We start from the raw sequence: 20,105 nt of genomic DNA on the forward strand, positions 1-20,105 counted from the left end.
TCTATGTTTACACGAAGTTGCAAACTTGCAAGCTTATTAAGGTAGAATGCGCCTTGGGGACAGATATTCGGACTCTCAAATTTTAACAATTCTTTTCTGATCTACCACTTGTGGGGGCTAATTTTAAATCTCTTGAGGCAAGAAAAATTTTCTCCGTCTTAGTTTTGTGAAAATCGAAAATTTCATTTTTGTCAATAGAGTTAACACAGGGCTAGCGACCATTTCTCATTTTTAATTTCATATATTGGTAAATGTTAGGTAATTTACTTCTTTAGTACTAAACTATGTACTGTGCTCAGAAAGGGACTGGTTGAAAATTTCGTTGAGGAAAATTTGATCAAAAGTTTAAGTCTTTCACTTTCGAGGTGCATACTACCTTAAGCGTAAAGTAACCATGTTCAGGCTTCAGTTAAACGCCCGGGATTTATGATCCCTACATTGACGTAATCTACCTGCACCCGTTTGCAATTATGAAGTACCCTTAAGAAAAATCATGTTCTGTGTCCTGTACAGCTGTCCTGCATTATTCATGTTATGGGAAAATGTATCTAGTGGTTATTTATTGTCAACAAATCCAACATGCTCTAAGGTTAAGTCTTCGTTTGTTCCCGCTAAGAGCTTGTCTCCATAAATAAATTTGTGTCCATTTTATTCACTGAATAGACACGTTAACTGATCTTGATCTATAGGTAGTAGCTAATTTAGTATGACTAGTTCAGGGCTGTAAATATACCTTCACTAACAAAATATCATATTAATTTAGGGTAACAATAAATTAATTCATTCATTCATTCATTCATTCATTCAATCATTCATTTATCCACTCATTCATTAACAAATTCATTCGATCAAACTTAAACACGATTGGAACTAATTTGGGATAATTGGATCTTCACATTTTCCAAATTTCTCAAAAATGCCTAGTAGCTGAATGTTGCAATATTACAAATTACTCATAAAAACAAGAGTATAATTGTAAAAGAAAAGCAGATGAGCTTACATTTGCAGATTAAATCGACATTAATTCACCATCGAATTATCCCAAATTAGTTATTTATTGTTATTCATTGTTCGTTTCTTCGTTCAATGATCCAACTATCTATTCTTTCATCCGTCAATTCATTTATTCATGCATGCATTCATTTATTCTGTCATTCATTCATTCCCGTTTTCCTCATTTGAAACACACTGAAGCATATTCTGTATTAAAAATTCGTCATTCGTTTCGCCTCGTTAGATTTAATCCAATTTACAAAATTTCTGATTTTCATGACGAACTGACATGTTCAAGGGGACTGTATGGTGGTGAAAAGATTGGGTATCACTTTCTTCTGCCAAATATCAGAACCCTTCACAAGAAACTCATCTGAAAAATTTAAACATATACATCACTTAAAACAAACTTTCCGAAATTTTATATTTTAATGATTCAAAGTGGCGGATGCCGTTCTTAAGTACAGGGTGGTAATCCTGAAAATGTATTATGATTTGCAAAACAAAAATAAAAAGCGGTCCCTTTGCTGCTTTGCTTGCAAACTGCAAGAATACCTGACATTTTGGATTAGTATATAATTTACATCATTATTTTGAGATAAATGTTAAGTCCCACCCACGTTCTTGACACTATCACCTCAAAAGAGATGCCTCCTATGTTTCACGTCTGTGCGTGCATAATTTATGACGACAATCGACGAAAATACATTTGTCAAAATGTCGTTGAAGTTTGATTACTGAAGTTGAATTATCAAACTGTGAAAGAGACCTCGGCAAATATTACACGTTTGAGAACATCTGGCCAGTGCGGTTATAGAATTGAAGAACGTTCAGGTCTTTTGTTCATCTAAATTTATTTTGGAACGAACAGCTTGCCAAAATACCACCTTTAAGTTACCTATGTGAATTCTCTCCCGAATAGAAATCTTAATTTTCTAGCGACCTGTCATTATTATTCATAACTGTACGAGTAGATTACACAGTACATATATACAGCTCCCACACATATTCGAAATAGTTGCAGATTTAAACGTAGGGATACCCCAGCTTCTGACTGTATAATTGTTATTTCGTCGTAATGTGGAGTAATTGTCCTTCTCAGAAGTTGTAATTACTCAATTTTCAAAAAGGAAATTCAATACGCGACACAATTACATTTCTTCCTGGCTATGGTCTCACGTTATTACCGACTTCGCATCGGCGGCCATTCCGTGTTGCCATGGTAGCAGGAAAGAGAGTCTATTACGTTGGCAGTACCTATGAATCAACTGGAACGTGAAATGTTGTTCGCTTCACGATTGTCTCCTGAAGACGACACACCTGAAGGACAAATTTTCAACTGCGCAGCGGGGATTGTGATGTGTCGATTTTTCTTCAACACTATCAATAAATATGGCTTTTCCGGGGAAATAAAAAAAGAATGATCGATACTCTTCATAAAATTTTCAAAGACGTGATTTCAAACAACATATACAATCATTGTTATTCTTATTCTTAAGCTGCGTTTGTAAGCCTTCTGCAAGAATCAACATAACGAATATCATGGTTTCATCTAGTACTGTAAATTTTATCATTTTCCAGTGGGATATCTCTTTTTATTCTTTCTTAGGCGTTTCTCATTGCTGTTATATACAGCAAGGCAATTGTACAGGTCATGTTTGAGCATTGTCCAAAGTGTGCCGTAGATATGTCGTTCTTGTTTTCGAGTTACTGCTAGGTGTATAGAAAGGTTCTCAGTAAAAATATTAGAACAGACATAACCTTTGTAAAACTATGTAATGATAGTTGATCTCTGGAGGTAAGCAAAATGATGTCAACTGTTTGCAATGAAAGATATGATCAGCTCTACAGGAAAGGGGGTGAGTATTGTTACATGGCGAACAAAAGGCTCGCCGTACATAATGCAGAACTGTTTATTTCAAAAGGATTTATCCATCATTAAACCTCTGCATCTTTAAGTCCATGTATAAGAGTCTGTATATCTCTGGCTCTTTTACTACAGACTTTTGATTTGTCCATATCCATCAGAGCTTATTCCCTACATATTGCAGTATTAACCACAACAGAATCATCACAATTGTAGTGATGAGTGCAAGTAGTTCCATACGACTTGCCTCGCTGTAAGTTCCAATATAGGTCATAACGTGACTATTATTTTAAAGGATTGTGTGTTTGTACCTATACCAAACAAGATCACTATTCCATGCATGCTTTGGGTCAAATTGCTTAAAGTGGATTTATTTTCGATGAACTTTTTATTATCTTGCAAATTTGGTTTATGCGGCATCATCTCTTCAGTTTGTTTTAAATGAATACCATATTCATAAACGCATAATGCACCAAACGTAAATGTATATACATACTGTACATACTTTACATAATTTTCATACCTTACATAGATACAGACATAGATACATACATAGATACAAAGATACATACAGAGATACACAGATACACAGATAAATACATAGATACATAGATACATGAATACATGAATACATAAATACATACATACATACATACATACATACATACATACATACATACATACATACATACATACATACATACATACATACATACATACATACGTCATGTGTTTGTGTTGTGAGTGACAGGAAGTACCTTCAAAACTGATCGGTTCTTTGTTCTTTTAACTTGTCAAGTATAGTTTATCGAGAGAAAAGGAATTTGCACCTTCGTTAGTACCTTGTCGATACTCACTATATCTAGACCAAATTACAAACTCTGACGTAGACGTTGTATTTGAAACGTCAACGTAATCCCCCAGATTCTGATTGGATCTATCACAGTCCGTGGATCTATGTACAATATACGAGCCTGTCTGAATTATTTTAAGACTACTTACTAGTCGGCGGTAATCACGATACTCTTAAAAAGAAAATTGGTTGTTGGTATATGTTTTATCATGTATTCGCTCCGAGTCTTAAATTGCAGCCCACATTGATCTTATTCAGCCTTTGGGCCTTCTCTGAGTACAGCTGACGTTCATTTGAGTGCTGCCGGACATAGCTTGGAATTTATGCGTTTGAGAAATTGGTGACCTTTGGCATTGCGCTGTTACAACGGATACAAACATTGACATGTTATAATGACAATGCTCCTGCCTGCCAGGACCGACACAGAACGGCAGTCTTTCAGATAATAAAATGGAGCCAAGGACCCGATCGATGCGTGCACCCTGGGCATTGGGAGCCTGGGGACGCATTTAGATACAAAATAACTGATGTACTCGGAATCCTTACTAATGGAAATATACAGAATATATACTTAGATTTGTATTACCAGCTGTAATCAATCAACAAGGTAACCTTTCACCCGATGGTTCAATGTGCCAGGGCATTCACCCCAGGGTGGATCAATGTTAGTGTGACAGTCCTGACAGCACGTACACCGTCTGTCTGACCTCGTAATAACATCTCATATTATTGGAAACGCAATAGTTGAAATAGGTCAGCCTAATTAGAAAAGACAGAAAGATAATGCAATATATTTGCATATATATATATATATATATATATATATATATATAATATATATATATATATAATATATATATATATATATTCGCATATATGCGCGTATGAGAGTATGTAATAGGAGAGAGAGAGAGAGAGAGAGAGAGAGAGAGAGAGAGAGAGAGAGAGAGAGAGAGAGAGAGGGAGGGAAATCCGCATACCCGTATTTCCTCACGATGGTGATGTTTATCGTAAAATTAAGCAGTAATCTCCGCTGCAGACGGGAAAACACGAGATATATGTCACGTAAAATAGACATATAGCACAAGCCGCTACATGAGTGCTGTATGGAAAAAATTGTACCCAAATCGAGTGTATGTTACCTGCATGCGAAGGGGGTTGGGTTAGTGCTATTATATTGTATCAATATTTGTGTGTATGGCGGTAAAGGCTGTTTCCTCAGTGGTTTTAGCACAAACAATGGAGAAAGCAGAATTAAATCTAAAGCGGCGATCGTCCTCGAAGGGAAATCCGGTGGCAGGGACATTGTTGACACGAAGAACGGCAGTAGAAGCGACGCAGACGACAAAAAGTGACAGCGCTGATTTCGTGAAGGCAAAGCCAAATGCTCTATTACGGCAGTTCTAAAATCAAAATTCTAAGCATTTACACTGCTCTAGCAATTAAGTGCATTATTTAACTTGTTACCACGCCGATTTTCTTGCTATGATCAAAATGCTGTCTCCAAATTATGTACATTAGAACGACCTGCGTTAATTCTCGTCCCTTAAGAACGACTCATTGGCGTGACTGATACGGTAAGATAATGTAATATTCTATATTGTTCTATGGTAACCGTTAAGATATTCACGTTTGGCGTCATGAGCATAGGGTATTCATAGACTGCACTAGCAATTCACAGAACAAACAAAATGTAATGATTAACTTTGTCTGGAGAGTTACCAACATCGAATTTCAAGGTCGCTGAAGAACGGAGATATGTGGGCGAGATGCTGTAATATTATGTTGAGTTTTACGTAGTTCTCAAGTGCCAGATTCATTTATTCCCTATGAAATTTTAATACTAGCTGCAGAGGCAACCAGTTAAAGTGCGGGTGGCCCCGGCAGCGAGACATCACGCGCTTTCACCTGTTGATATGGCGACTGTCGATGTACGTAAGCAATTGACCAACACAGGTCGTTGCTCCACGATGTTCCGGATATCGAAATGGAGAGTTTGAGAAGTACAGAGACTTCTTAAAGAATAAAGATACATTAAATAAATAAACAAAAAATAAAGTAATTAATTAATTGATTAATAAATAAATTAATACAATTTCATACTGTCTTAAATATTTTAGCTGTTGGAATTTGAGGTCACTCATTTAGTAATCAAAGAAGTGGGACAGACGCGAACATAATGTCACCTCGCTAGCGAGTTCTACTATTTTACGCCGAACAAAAATGTGCTGTTCCGATAACCCGACCTACCTTTTTTTACCTGCCGACCCTAATTTTTTAGAGCTACGTAGACAGGGAAGTAGAAAAAAGAAGGAAAAAAACCCGTAAAATAACGCGTTCGTTACTTCGCGTTTGATTTTTGCTTGAACGAGGATGTCTTTTATGTTTCATTCCTTTTATATGTACGATACGTTTTTCTGGACATGTTGTGGCCAGTGTTTGACGACCTGAACCCCTGACAAATGCATGTATAAAAATAAAAATAAAAATATTTTGGAAAAAAATCCCTGCCTACCTACCCACCCTATTTTTGAAATCCATGTTATCGGAACAGCACAATTTATTGTTTTGTTTTTTGCCTTATCAATGCTGTCTGATTACATTCAATGTTTTCAAATTAATTGCTCGGCAGAATGAATAGGACCCATCAAATTTAATTTTGTCTGTTGATAGAGAGCTGGATACTGGTACATGTCGAATCGATTATTTTCTGAAATCAGCTGCCTCTTGTTTCATCATCAGTATGAGTGTCAATTGAATAGCGTCATACACTCGATTTCGTCGGACGTATGACAAAGAATCAATGACACTTATATTGATGTGGAAAAAGTAACGGTTTGATGTTTAGTAATAAACTCTGAGTATTTATGTGTACTATTCCTGTCTGGTTATCCATATCTATTCTTGTTACCGGGTATCCATTGCACGGGTAGGTCTCTGAAATATATCACTCTCGGGGTATTTTTTCAAATAAGCTGCTTCTAAGAATTTCGTGATAAAGATATAAAAGTTAACGGAAAAATACAGGCATACGTGAGTTTGAGAGAAAAAAGGTGCGAGACAAACGATGGTGTTGGTCGTGAATTGGCGACACTATGTGTCACCGTTGATTTGAGGGCCATCTCCCATTGGTTCATTTGGTTTGACGAATTCTACTTTGAATCGAGTCCTGATACTGTCTTACCTTTGAGAGAGGAACCGAACCGTCTTCACTTTCACCGACACCGAGTAATTTCCTCGTCTTCAGTCGGCTCTGGAGATCTCCACTACTTTGCTTTCTGTAGACCATAATTAATAAAACAAAAGTATTAAAACACATGTGATTCAACAACAAAAGAGGTGTGTGGCTGTATTCCATCTACGGACACTATGCATATGCACCTATGCACACGCCCTTCGACGTTCCATGATTAAAATCATTTTTACAGATGAATATGGCGGAATATCTGGCTTGTCGTGTTTTTTCTAATTTGAAGGATAAGAAAAGATAGGTAATATTGGGACATTGGAATAAATGAACATTTAATCAGTCAATCAGTTACCTTGTATTGTATTATATTATTGCTTTGCCAATACCAGTGAATTTTGTGACATCATCCCCAATATTGTTTATTCACTGGCATTGACAAAACTTTGCTTTCGTCCACTATGAGACGGGAGGGTACATTATTGCTTAAATATGTCAGTTAGCGTTTCAGTTAGTGGGCAAGTTGGCCTGTCAGTAATGAACAAATGAATGAATTCATTAACCTTTGACCGCCAAAGTCAACTTTTGTCGCCTTTATAAAATTTACCCCAGTCAAATTTTTTTCAGGATTTTGCCAAAATTTTGATGAAAACCTGTAGCTAATGAAATGAGACGTCCGTTTGGTCCAAGATAATTAAAAAATTACAGAAAAATTCATAAAAATTGTTAGAATGTTACTCTAAATTTTGGCGTGAAAAATTACAGCACACAAAGGGTTACTTCAGTCAGTCAGTCATCCGGCTGGTGGGTCAGTCATTAGACAGCCAGTCAGGCATTTAGACACGCAGTTAGTAAAGTCAGTCAGTCAGTTAGTTCTGAGTAGGTCGATCGGTAAATATGGCAGCCACTCAGGCAGTCATCAGACGGTCACACGGTCAATCAGTCGGTTATTAGAAAATCAGTCTTAAAATCAGTGAGTCCGTCAGTTGGTCGTTTAGTCAGTCACAGTAGCTCATTCACTGAGTAAGTTGGTCAGTCAGTAATTCAGTCAGTGATGTGGTTGGTCGGCCAGTCAGGAGTCTGCCACTCAGTCAGTCAGTTAGTAAGGTTAGTTAGTCAGTCAGTTAGTCAGTCAGTCAGTTAGTGAGTATAGTAGGTCAATCGGTAATTAAGGCAGCCATTTAGTCAGTAATCAACAGTCAATCAATTGGTACATGTAAAAGGGCGAAATTAAAAAACAATGTTTCCTGTAAAATACCTCCGAAAGTTAGTGCTTTCCCTTTGTTGGCCGAGACTTGTGAAATTTAGAAAATTCACTCGAAGTTTTGTGAAAATAAGAAAAAATTAAAGCTGCAAGCAGCGTTGCCGGGGCCAAAGCGGTTAAGATTGTTTTGAAGTTCTTCAACTGATCATAATGTGTACAAAATTTGAACTTGGTAAAATCTTTTGCATCTTGTTAAGAAGGAAATTGAACATAATTTCATAGTTACTGTTGGTTTCTAGTAAACGTAAGTTTTACGCAAAATCCAATATGACGGCAGAAACGCTTGGCAGATCCAAATGTCTTTTGCAAGCATGAAAGAGATCACTCTAAGGATGACATGAGTAAAATTTCAGCTAAATCGGTGGTTTATTTTTGAAAGAGAACAATTTTGAAGATTAAAGTACGATTTCCACAAAATCCAAGATGGCGGCCAAACCATGATTTAGATATGTGCATATTTAATGAGGTACCGGATATTGCACCATAAGGTCTCCCATCATACCAAATATGAAGGATGTAGCACTTGTAGTTACTGAATTATGGACATATATGTATATTTGAGGTCAAAGGTCATCGAGGTCACGTGACATTTTGTCAAAAAATTTCTATCCCATACTTATCCCCATATACCAAAAATCAGGCCTCTAGCTCTATTTGCTTGCCCAGAATTAGATATGTGCATATTTAATGAGGTGCATGATGTTGCATCATAAGGTCGTCCAACCCACCAAATATGAAGGGTGTAGCACTTGTGGTTACTTAGTTATGGACATATACGTATATTTAAGGTCAAAGGTCATCGAGGTCACATGACATTTTGTCAAAAAAATTGTATTGCTAAGTTATGCCTATATACCAAAAATCAGACCTCTAGCTCTATTGGCTTGCCCAGAATTAGATATGTGCATATTTAATGAGGTACCCGATAAGGCACCATATGGTCTCCCATCATACCAAATATGAAAGGTTTAGCTCTTGTGGTTACTTAGCTATGAACATATACGTATATTTCAGGTCAAAGGTCATCGAGGTCACATGACATTTTGCCAAAAAAAATTGTATGCTAAGTTATGCCTATATACCAAAAATCAGACCTCTAGCTCTATTGGCTTGCCCAGAATTAGATATGTGCATATTTAATGAGGTACCGGATATGGCACCATATGGTCTCCCATCATACCAAATATGAAGGGTGTAGCACTTGTGGTTACTGAGTTATGGACATATATGTATATTTGAGGTCAAAGGTCATCAAAGTCATGTGACATTTTGTTAAAAAAAATTGTTTTTCGTAGTTATCCCTATATACCAAAAATCTGACCTCTTACTCTATTAGATTGCCCAGTATTAGATATGACTCTCACATAGGCCAGAATAAGCCATTTGTATAGCTTAGCTGCAGAGGTATAGGGGAGGTCAAAGGCATTGAAAAATCAGAAAAATAATACTTTAAAAATCTTCTTCTCAAAACCTGCCAGATTAATTTCCTTTAAATTTATTATATAGCATCTAGTAGTATGGCCTATAAAGTTTGCGTAAATAGGCCAGAATAAGCCATTTGTATAGCTTAGCTGCAGAGGTATAGGGGAGGTCAAAGGTCATTGAAAAATCAGAAAAATAATACTTTAAAAATCTTTTTCTCAAAAACTGCCGGGTTAATTTCCTTGAAATATATTATATAGCATCTAGTAGTATGGCCTATAAAGTTTGCCAAAAGATTTTGGTGTTAGTTCTTGAGAAGAAGATTTTTGAAGATTAAATTGGTATTTTTGGAAAATCCAATATGGCGGCCAAATCATGTGACTGATCCAAATGTCTTTCGCAAACTTGAAACAGATCACTCTAAGGATGACATGAGTAAAATTTCAGTTAAATCGGTGTGTTTGTTCTGGAGAAGAAGATTTTCAGTGATTAAATTGTGATTTTCGTAAAATCCAAGATGGCGGCCAAATCACGTGACCGATCGAAACGCCTTTCGCAAACTTGAAAGAGATCCTCCTAGGGATGACATGAGTAAAATTTGAGTTAAATCGGTGTGTTGGTTCTGGAGAAGAAGATTTTTAATGATTAAATTGTGATTTTCGTAAAATCCAAGATGGCCGCCAAATCACGTGACCGATCGAAACGCCTTTCGCAAACTTGAAAGAGATCCTCCTAGGGATGACATGAGTAAAATTTCAGCTAAATCTGTATGTTGGTTCTGGAGAAGAAGATTTTTAAAATTAAATTGGTATTTTTCGTAAATCCAATATGGCCGCCACGTTGCGCGAGTAATTGAAATTTCTATACCCAGGTGCACGAGATCTCATAGGTACCTATTAGCCCTGCAAGTTTCAGAAGTTTGCGGTAAGCGGTGATTGAGTTCTAGGTCGACAAAAAAAGAGCGGAAGAAGAAGAAGAAGTAGAAGAAGAAGAAGAAGAAAGGTGAACTCCTATAAAACCAATAGGGGCCAGCCGGTAGGCTTGGGCCCCTAAATATCTGGCGTCGATGGTTTTTTTCTAGGGTAGGTCGGGTTACCGGAAACACACATATGTTTTCCTTCGGCCCGAGCAAAATCGGCAAGTTTTTGTAATATGATGCCGACCGAGGCTGACTTGTGGCAGCCTTGGGTTTCGACCGGGGGTTTCGATAGCTAGTCGGTGGTAATAAAAGTAAAATAAAAAATTCTGGACAATCTGTTTTACAAGCATGAAAAAAAGTGCTGATTCGAAAAACGTCGATGGACAAATTGTTTACATGGAAGTCAAAGCCGATGTGTCTGAAACCACGCAGCCGGAAGGTCACAGGTCAATTATGTAAAGAGTTCGTGTCAGAAGGGCATGTTCACAGTAACCAATCATGTCATATCATGTAAACGAAATACGTAAATCATAGCAGCTTACGAGCGAGTGCTAGCCTATGTCCGTCAACGCCCTTCCGTTCTCAGAAAAACATACTCAGAAATATACCAAGAGTTTACAAAAAGGCCGATTTCTGAACTAGCCCAGCAAGACTGCAAACATTTTGGACCCATAAAAAATTGTACAAATATGACTGAGGTCGCTATCAACACGCAACAAATCATTCCCGCGTTCAAAGTTGTCGCCCAGTGCTTTTCGTCCCCTCGCTGACTAACAACATAAAAATAACGCAAATAACTTAAAAAGACAAGTACCCTATTTCGAAGCTCATGGTCAATTCGTCGAATTACAATATAACTGTATACTTCAGCTGGTAACCTTGACATCCATACGCTGTCTCGACGCCGCTCTTCTCTCAACGCGAGGCAAAACAGTCTGTCTGTTAATATTAATCGCAACAATGGCATCTTAACGATCTCTATAAGCAGCATGATACCAAGAAGAAATCCAATAGCCGTTAGCGTGTGAACCTATACGATTTACTCAACGATGCTGATACATTGCCCGACCTCCCCTCTATTTCGTTTCCCCAATGAGATTTGCCGTGCGCAAGAAAGAAAAGCGGTCTGAAATTGAAATACCCAAGGCCGTTCATGACAACAGCATCAATGAGGAAAAGCAAACTGTACACTCCTACCGAGAAACAACAATGCATGTTCTCACGCAAAGATGGTTTGCTTTGTACATACGTTGAGAAGAAAAACATGGCCCAGCAACTGGCAATGCCCTTGCTACATCACTATGACAACACCGGGATCCAGAGAGCAACGTTTAGTTCGATGCTGTGAATGGTATCGGTGGGGTCTGCTAATCGGCATTCACTTGATCAGCACTTTCCACTGGAAGACTTGTTTTTTTTTCGTCCATCGACCACAGTGACACTTCTCTTTCAGAACGGTGCAGGTCACGTGATCGAGAGTTCGGTTTCTATGCTGGTGAGTTGGTTGCCGTGAATGCCTTGGGCACGTGACGCCGTTTCCACGCTACTTTTACAATATTACGACGCCACTTAAGCATATTTTAACACGACTGGGCCAAACGTGGCAAAGAATCTTATACTGACGCATAACAGAAACACTTGAAATACATATAGATTTCTTTACTTTCGTTCACGATACAGACGCTGACAGTATAATATATAATATATAATCTTCTTGAATAAAATATGGGAATCGTTTATGTTCTTACACACATATATGCATATATTTATATATATACATATATATATATATATATATATATATATATATATATATATATATATATATATATATATATATATATAAGATTAGGTACTTGTGTCCAAGTGCATGTACATATGTATGTATCTGAGTTTATCTCCCTATGTATGTGTCTAAGTATGTAAGTATGTATGTATAGTATCTTTCGCCTTATTGTTATGGCGATTCCGTGGCTAATAAATCCAATAAACGGGGTTCCAGATTAACCTAAAGATGCACTACTGATGGTTGTCGGGGCCTCAAGGTGTGAGTGTTAACGCTGAAAAGCCGACAAGTCCACACTGCTCAGTAACCATTCTGAAGTAGATTCAGAACGCTCTAAAACTCAACATTATCAAAATATTTGTGTAAATGTATGTATGTATGTATGTATGTATGTATGTATGTATGTATGTATGTATGTATGTGTACGTGTGTATGTATGTATTGTAAGTACGTATGTATGTATGACTTTAAATAAATTTGATCAAATGATCGTATAGTATTCTCAAAAGTTAGTTCCGATCGTTATATATATATATATATATATATATATATATATATATTATATATATATATATATATATATGTGTGTGTGTGTGTGTGTCTGTGTGTGTGTATGTATGTGTGTGTGTGTATGAGTGTGTTTGTTTGTGTTATTATATAATACATGATATGGATAAACGTCTATTAACAATCAACTTTATATGTATATTAAATATACGAAACGCTTTAATGTAGTTATGCACATATATATGCATGTATATATATAAATACACACACCACACACACATATATATATATATATATATATATATATATATATATATATAGAGAGAGAGAGAGAGAGAGAGAGAGAGAGAGAGAGAGAGAGAGAGAGAGAGGTAAGAAGATAGTTAGAATCCTTGGTTGTGTTACGTTATCCTGAATTGACGCTTGATATTGTGTGTATGTTTCAAAAAACATAAATCTAAGTATAAATAAACACAGTTTCGTCTTTCATTACTTCCTCAACGGCCAGTAGCTGTAACATTTGATGATTTTTTTTCAGTACTTTTGTTTTGAATGTCAATTACAACATCTTGTCTACGCATGTAAGGGCTGGGCTGACAAGCTGTATACAGTTTACCGTAACGTGCTTTTGGAGCAGAACAAGAAATGATGACTGCCATTCAACTAACAAAAACAGTTTAGAACAATATTCTGATGGCGTGGTGCTCATATTGAATCGGCTTGAAGTGTACGTGGCAAATAAACGTTTCATATTGTCTTGTGTTTGTGAAATATTTCCCTGCCATACAGCAGCCGTTTTTAGTTTCAAGTACCGGTAACACTCATGTAGTCTAGTTCTCTTGTGCCAAATTTTGCACGCAGATTTTAAATCTTGATTATGAAAGAGAATGGTTAAACATTTCCGTGAGGAAATTATGAGCAGAAGTTAAGAAATCTTTCGAGGCGCGTTTGGTACCACAGCGTAAACAAGACGTTGAGTAACCATAGGTTATATGTAACACGGTGTCACCTTAATGTGGAATGCAGTGTAAGGTTTATCTTTCTCCTAAAAAATCAAATTTCGAAAACTTATATGACACAGTACAAAATTCAAAATATACGTACTTGCTTTTCTATTTGTGAATGGTGGGCTTTCTTATCGCTCGAAAAGCCATGATTGTAATTAATCTTGTTAATGGCTCACTAATAACCATGATAAATACGTATCCTATTTATGTATGTTTATCATCAATTATTTCTTACTGTGCAAACACTATGATTATGCTGACTGTTAATTTCGAATGCCTAAGAATAGATGAAGGTCACAGCGCCGACAAGTGACCGTTTTCTTTGATTTCAGGCATGGAAAGAGAAAGCTCACATAAAGTAGTGGGGTAAAGTTTCATCGACTGTTATGCTTGCTTCGACTTAATCTGCAAGCGTCCATCTGCATGATTTTGTCGGAGACAGCGTAAACATTCTTTATTGTGCACGCTTTGCCAAACATCATGTCATACTCTATTTGTCACGATTTTCCCGAAAACATCATGACATCAAAAGAAACCGCTGAACGGCTCTCGGCCACGCATTCTAACATGTGATAGACTGAACAATAAGGTAGTTTTGGTATCGTCATTTGTGTGGTATCATAGGACTTGGAAACCATCCACAGGCTTATCAATCCACGCTGTGAGTGCATTCAGTCACACAGTGACACTGTATAGTCGCACTCGCACTCCTCGAGCAGAAATAGCAGGGGCGAACCTTTTTCGCAACTTTGTGAGTGTACATGTAGAAGTACAATTGCTGTGAATACACCAGCTTGCTTTCGACCTCGTCTGTATAAGTTAAAGAGCTGAAAGACGATTCAAATTATGGAAGAGGTCAATATATTTTTGGGACTCATAGATATAAGGAAAGGTCTTTTGAATAGCTTACACGCTATGGTGAAGTAGAGACTGGCGGACAAAAGGAAACGACAAACTGAAAGGCAAAAAGGTTTATGCCGACAATGGTAGTCACTACTGATTAGCTTCATGAACAGGGTCATCTAACATATGTCAGGGCTAATATTACATAAAAGGTCACATGCTAATACATATTATATGTTTGTATTGCATACCGCGCATGTTTTAAGTGATTTTACATGTTACGCTCAGTTACATATTTTTTAGAATAAGGGTATTACTACCTTACATCATGGTTTATTAATAAGTATTACGTCAAAAAACTCACTTACTCCACGTGTTTGTTCCTTTTCAAAAATGTCTCTCGTATGTCCCATTACTGTAGATGAAACCAACAATCACGGCCCGACCCAATAGGAGACAGCAACAACCTTCCTCATTTACATATACCGATTGTAAACTCAAATCTGTGTAAACGCTTGATGCACAAATAATTGTGAAATCTAGGTCCAGCAAATGTCTGGTAAAAACTCGATCAAAACTGGTAAATATGCGGTAAATGGCATTGCCAGGTTTTTTCATAAAACGTATTTCATGAATAAAATAACGTATACCATTTCTTGTTAATAAAAATACAAGAATTCACGTTACGACGGTCCATTGAAAAGTAAAAGATAAGTACAGCCATGAGACACAACATTAACGTTTATCTACATGCTATTTCTATTAGATTATGTTACTGTCATTTATTTTATTTGACCATCTTCATCCCACTGTTTACTGTAAGTTGTATTTTTAGAGACTATTTTCACTATGACCTTTCTCAAAACAACCTGCCCCCTTTTAAATCTAAAAAGTTACCGTAAGTCTTTATTTCCCCACTCTTGAGTGCCTTGCTGTCTTTTAATATCAATGATACACACAAACGGCTGCGCTTATTGGTAAAAATAGGTATAAATTGGATACACTGTATTATCCGCCTTTCAAGAAAATTGCAGTGTACTGAGATTACCACTGCATGCAATAATGAAGCCCCTTAGAGGTTTGAAAAGAAACATTCCTTGCGGTTCCAAAGAGGATTGTCATTTAAAGAAGATCGCCATTTGATTAATCGTTTTTCCAAAGACATAGAGAGGTGTATTGTCTTCAAATTCACCAATGGCATATTGTAGTTTTTATAAAAAAACAAGTATTAAACAGTCTTAATTGCACAGGTCTACACTCTCTTGTTGCAAGCAGAATATGGAAATTCGGCCGGAAAAGAACACACAGATTCAATCTATCTTAAAATTCCTGCATTTTCCATATGATATCGATATTATTTTTATCCTTAGAAGCTGCATTATTTTTATCCTTAATGGCGGCAATCTATGTCAAGCCCTTCATGGGAATGGCAGAAAACGGCACCACAGACAAAGGGGATGTCAATATTTCTTTGTGTCTACGAAGAAGAATTGAGAAAACACACTTAAAAGAAAATTGATTTGGCGACTTTTTCAGTTCCACTGACGTCCTATTTATTGCGGGCCTGTTATGATCACTAAGTGAGACGCTATTTAGAAAAGTCATTTTAAGGCATTCAATTCGAACTATGTTGATCTAACCAATAGTAACACGCAACACATTTCACGCCTACGATGACATTCTCTTGAAAGTCGTAGTCGATTCTGTAGGCTTTGATGATGGCGCCCTTTCCTGATAATTCCTGTTTTTGCGATTAATTGACTTGCGTTCCTAGTGACTAAGAAGGTTATTTATGACGATGGAACAGTGTCATCGTAGCGTTGCGTTACCTAGACAACGCCACGTAGTATGCAGCCATTTGCATTTCCATAAATTATCAATTTAAACTCCACATGAGATTTACTCCCTTTGAGAATCACTTTAATGAACAGGGAAGGGTCTCTACAATGGAAATGATAAATCTTTAGGATATGCCCTTCATGGCCTGTAACCTATACCTTTAGGATATTCCCTGCATAGTCTGTAACCTATACCTTTAGGATATTCCCTGCATAGTCTGTAACCTATACCTTTAGGATATTCCTGCATAGTCTGTAACCTATACCTTTAGGATATTCCCTGCATAGTCTGTGACCTATACCTTTAGGATATTCCCTGCATAGTCTGTAACCTATAACTTTAGGATATTCCCTGCATAGTCTGTAACCTATACCTTTAGGATATTCCCTGCATAGTCTGTAACCTATAACTTTAGGATATTCCCTGCATAGTCTGTAACCTATACCTTTAGGATATTCCCTGTATAGTCTGTAACCTATACCTTTAGGATATTCCCTGCATAGTCTGTAACCTATAACTTTAGGATATGCCCTGTATAGTCTGTAACCTATAACTTTAGGATATTCCCTGCATAGTCTGTAACCTATACCTTTAGGATATTCCCTGCATAGTCTGTAACCTATAACTTTAGGATATGCCCTGTACAGTCTGTAACCTATAACTTTAGGATATTCCCTGCATAGTCTGTAACCTATAACTTTAGGATATTCCCTGCATAGTCTGTAACCTATACCTTTAGGATATTCCCTGTATAGTCTGTAACCTTTAAGTTTAGAATATGCCCTGTATAGTCTGTAACCTATAACTTTAGGATATGCCCTGTATAGTCTGTAACCTATAACATTAGGATATTCCCTGCATAGTCTGTAACCTATAACTTTAGGATATTCCCTGCATAGTCTGTAACCTATAACTTTAGGATATGCCCTGTATAGTCTGTAACCTATAACTTTAGGATATTCCCTGCATAGTCTGTAACCTATACCTTTAGGATATTCCCTGCATAGTCTGTAACCTATACCTTTAGGATATGCCCTGCATAGTCTGTAACCTATACCTTTAGGATATTCCCTGCATAGTCTGTAACCTATACCTTTAGGATATTCCCTGCATAGTCTGTAACCTAAAACTTTAGGATATTCCCTGTATAGTCTGTAACCTATAACTTTAGGATATTCCCTGTATAGTCTGTAACCTATAACTTTAGGATATTCCCTGTATAGTCTGTAACCTATAACTTTAGGATATTCCCTGTATAGTCTGTAACCTATACCTTTAGGATATTCCCTGCATAGTCTGTAACCTATACCTTTAGGATATTCCCTGTATAGTCTGTAACCTATACCTTTAGGATATTCCCTGCATAGTCTGTAACCTATAACTTTAGGATATTCCCTGCATAGTCTGTAACCTATACCTTTAGGATATTCCCTGCATAGTCTGTAACCTTTAACTTTAGGATATGCCCTGTATAGTCTGTAACCTATAACTTTAGGATATGCCCTGTATAGTCTGTAACCTATAACTTTAGGATATTCCCTGCATAGTCTGTAACCTATAACTTTAGGATATTCCCTGCATAGTCTGTAACCTATAACTTTAGGATATGCCCTGTATAGTCTGTAACCTATAACTTTAGGATATTCCCTGCATAGTCTGTAACCTATACCTTTAGGATATTCCCTGCATAGTCTGTAACCTATAACTTTAGGATATGCCCTGTATAGTCTGTAACCTATAACTTTAGGATATTCCCTGCATAGTCTGTAACCTATAACTTTAGGATGTTCCCTGCATAGTCTGTAACCTATACCTTTAGGATATTCCCTGCATAGTCTGTAACCTTTAAGTTTAGGATATGCCCTGTAGAGTCTGTAACCTATAACTTTAGGATATGCCCTGTATAGTCTGTAACCTCTAACTTTAGGATATTCCCTGCATAGTCTGTAACCTATAACTTTAGGATATTCCCTGTATAGTCTGTAACCTATAACTTTAGGATATGCCCTGTATAGTCTGTAACCTATAACTTTACGATATTCCCTGCATAGTCTGTAACCTATACCTTTAGGATATTCCCTGCATAGTCTGTAACCTATACCTTTAGGATATGCCCTGCATAGTCGTAACCTATACCTTTAGGATATTCCCTGCATAGTATGTAACCTATACCTTTAGGATATTCCCTGCATAGTCTGTAACCTATAACTTTAGGATATTCCCTGTATAGTCTGTAACCTAAAACTTTAGGGTATTCCCTGTATAGTCTGTAACCTATAACTTTAGGATATTCCCTGTATAGTCTGTAACCTATAACTTTAGGATATTCCCTGCATAGTCTGTAACCTATACCTTTAGGATATTCCCTGCATAGTCTGTAACCTATACCTTTAGGATATTCCCTGTATAGTCTGTAACCTATACCTTTAGGATATTCCCTGCATAGTCTGTAACCTATAACTTTAGGATATTCCCTGCATAATCTGTAACCTATACCTTTAGGATATTCCCTGCATAGTCTGTAACCTTTCACTTTAGGATATGCCCTGTATAGTCTGTAACCTATAACTTTAGGATATGCCCTGTATAGTCTGTAACCTATAACTTTAGGATATTCCCTGCATAGTCTGTAACCTATAACTTTAGGATATTCCCTGCATAGTCTGTAACCTATAACTTTAGGATATGCCCTGTATAGTCTGTAACCTATAACTTTAGGATATGCCCTGTATAGTCTGTAACCTATAACTTTAGGATATTCCCTGCATAGTCTGTAACCTATAACTTTAGGATATTCCCTGCATAGTCTGTAACCTATACTTTAGGATATTCCCTGCATAGTATGTAACCTATAACTTTAGGATATGCCCTGTATAGTCTGTAACCTATAACTTTAGGATATTCCCTGCATAGTCTGTAACCTATAACTTTAGGATATTCCCTGCATAGTCTGTAACCTATACCTTTAGGATATTCCCTGCATAGTCTGTAACCTTTAAGTTTAGGATATGCCGTGTATAGTCTGTAACCTATAACTTTAGGATATGCCCTGTATAGTCTGTAACCTATAACTTTAGGATATTCCCTGCATAGTCTGTAACCTATAACTTTAGGATATTCCCTGCATAGTCTGTAACCTATAACTTTAGGATATGCCCTGTATAGTCTGTAACCTATAACTTTAGGATATTCCCTGCATAGTCTGTAACCTATACCTTTAGGATATTCCCTGTATAGTCTGTAACCTATACCTTTAGGATATGCCCTGCATAGTCTGTAACCTATACCTTTAGGATATTCCCTGCATAGTCTGTAACCTATACCTTTAGGATATTCCCTGCATAGTCTGTAACCTTTAAGTTTAGGATATGCCCTGTATAGTCTGTAACCTATAACTTTAGGATATTCCCTGTATAGTCTGTAACCTATAACTTTAGGATATTCCCTGTATAGTCTGTAACCTATAACTTTAGGATATTCCCTGCATAGTCTGTAACCTATACCTTTAGGATATTCCCTGCATAGTCTGTAACCTATACCTTTAGGATATTCCCTGCATAGTCTGTAACCTATAACTTTAGGATATTCCCTGCATAGTCTGTAACCTATAACTTTAGG

At 36.9% G+C, this 20,105-nt stretch overlaps 1 protein-coding gene across 5 annotated transcripts in view; it reads right to left on the minus strand.

The window, feature by feature from the left end:
• LOC139134905 (tumor protein p53-inducible protein 11-like) overlaps window positions 1-20,105 on the minus strand; it is a 137,003-nt gene that overhangs the window by 13,506 nt on the left and 103,392 nt on the right. For 4 of the 5 annotated variants that reach the window (XM_070701997.1, XM_070702005.1, XM_070702020.1 and 1 more), the window contains exon 2: window positions 6,898-6,991. In XM_070701997.1, the coding sequence (XP_070558098.1) occupies window positions 6,898-6,991 (94 nt within the window). Of the gene's footprint in view, window positions 1-6,897; window positions 6,992-11,754; window positions 12,008-20,105 lie in introns of those variants that run through there. The other variant, XM_070702028.1, reaches the window with a different exon arrangement.

This window comes from Ptychodera flava, chromosome 1 (assembly GCF_041260155.1).
Source record: "Ptychodera flava strain L36383 chromosome 1, AS_Pfla_20210202, whole genome shotgun sequence".
Lineage (NCBI taxonomy): Eukaryota > Metazoa > Hemichordata > Enteropneusta > Ptychoderidae > Ptychodera > Ptychodera flava.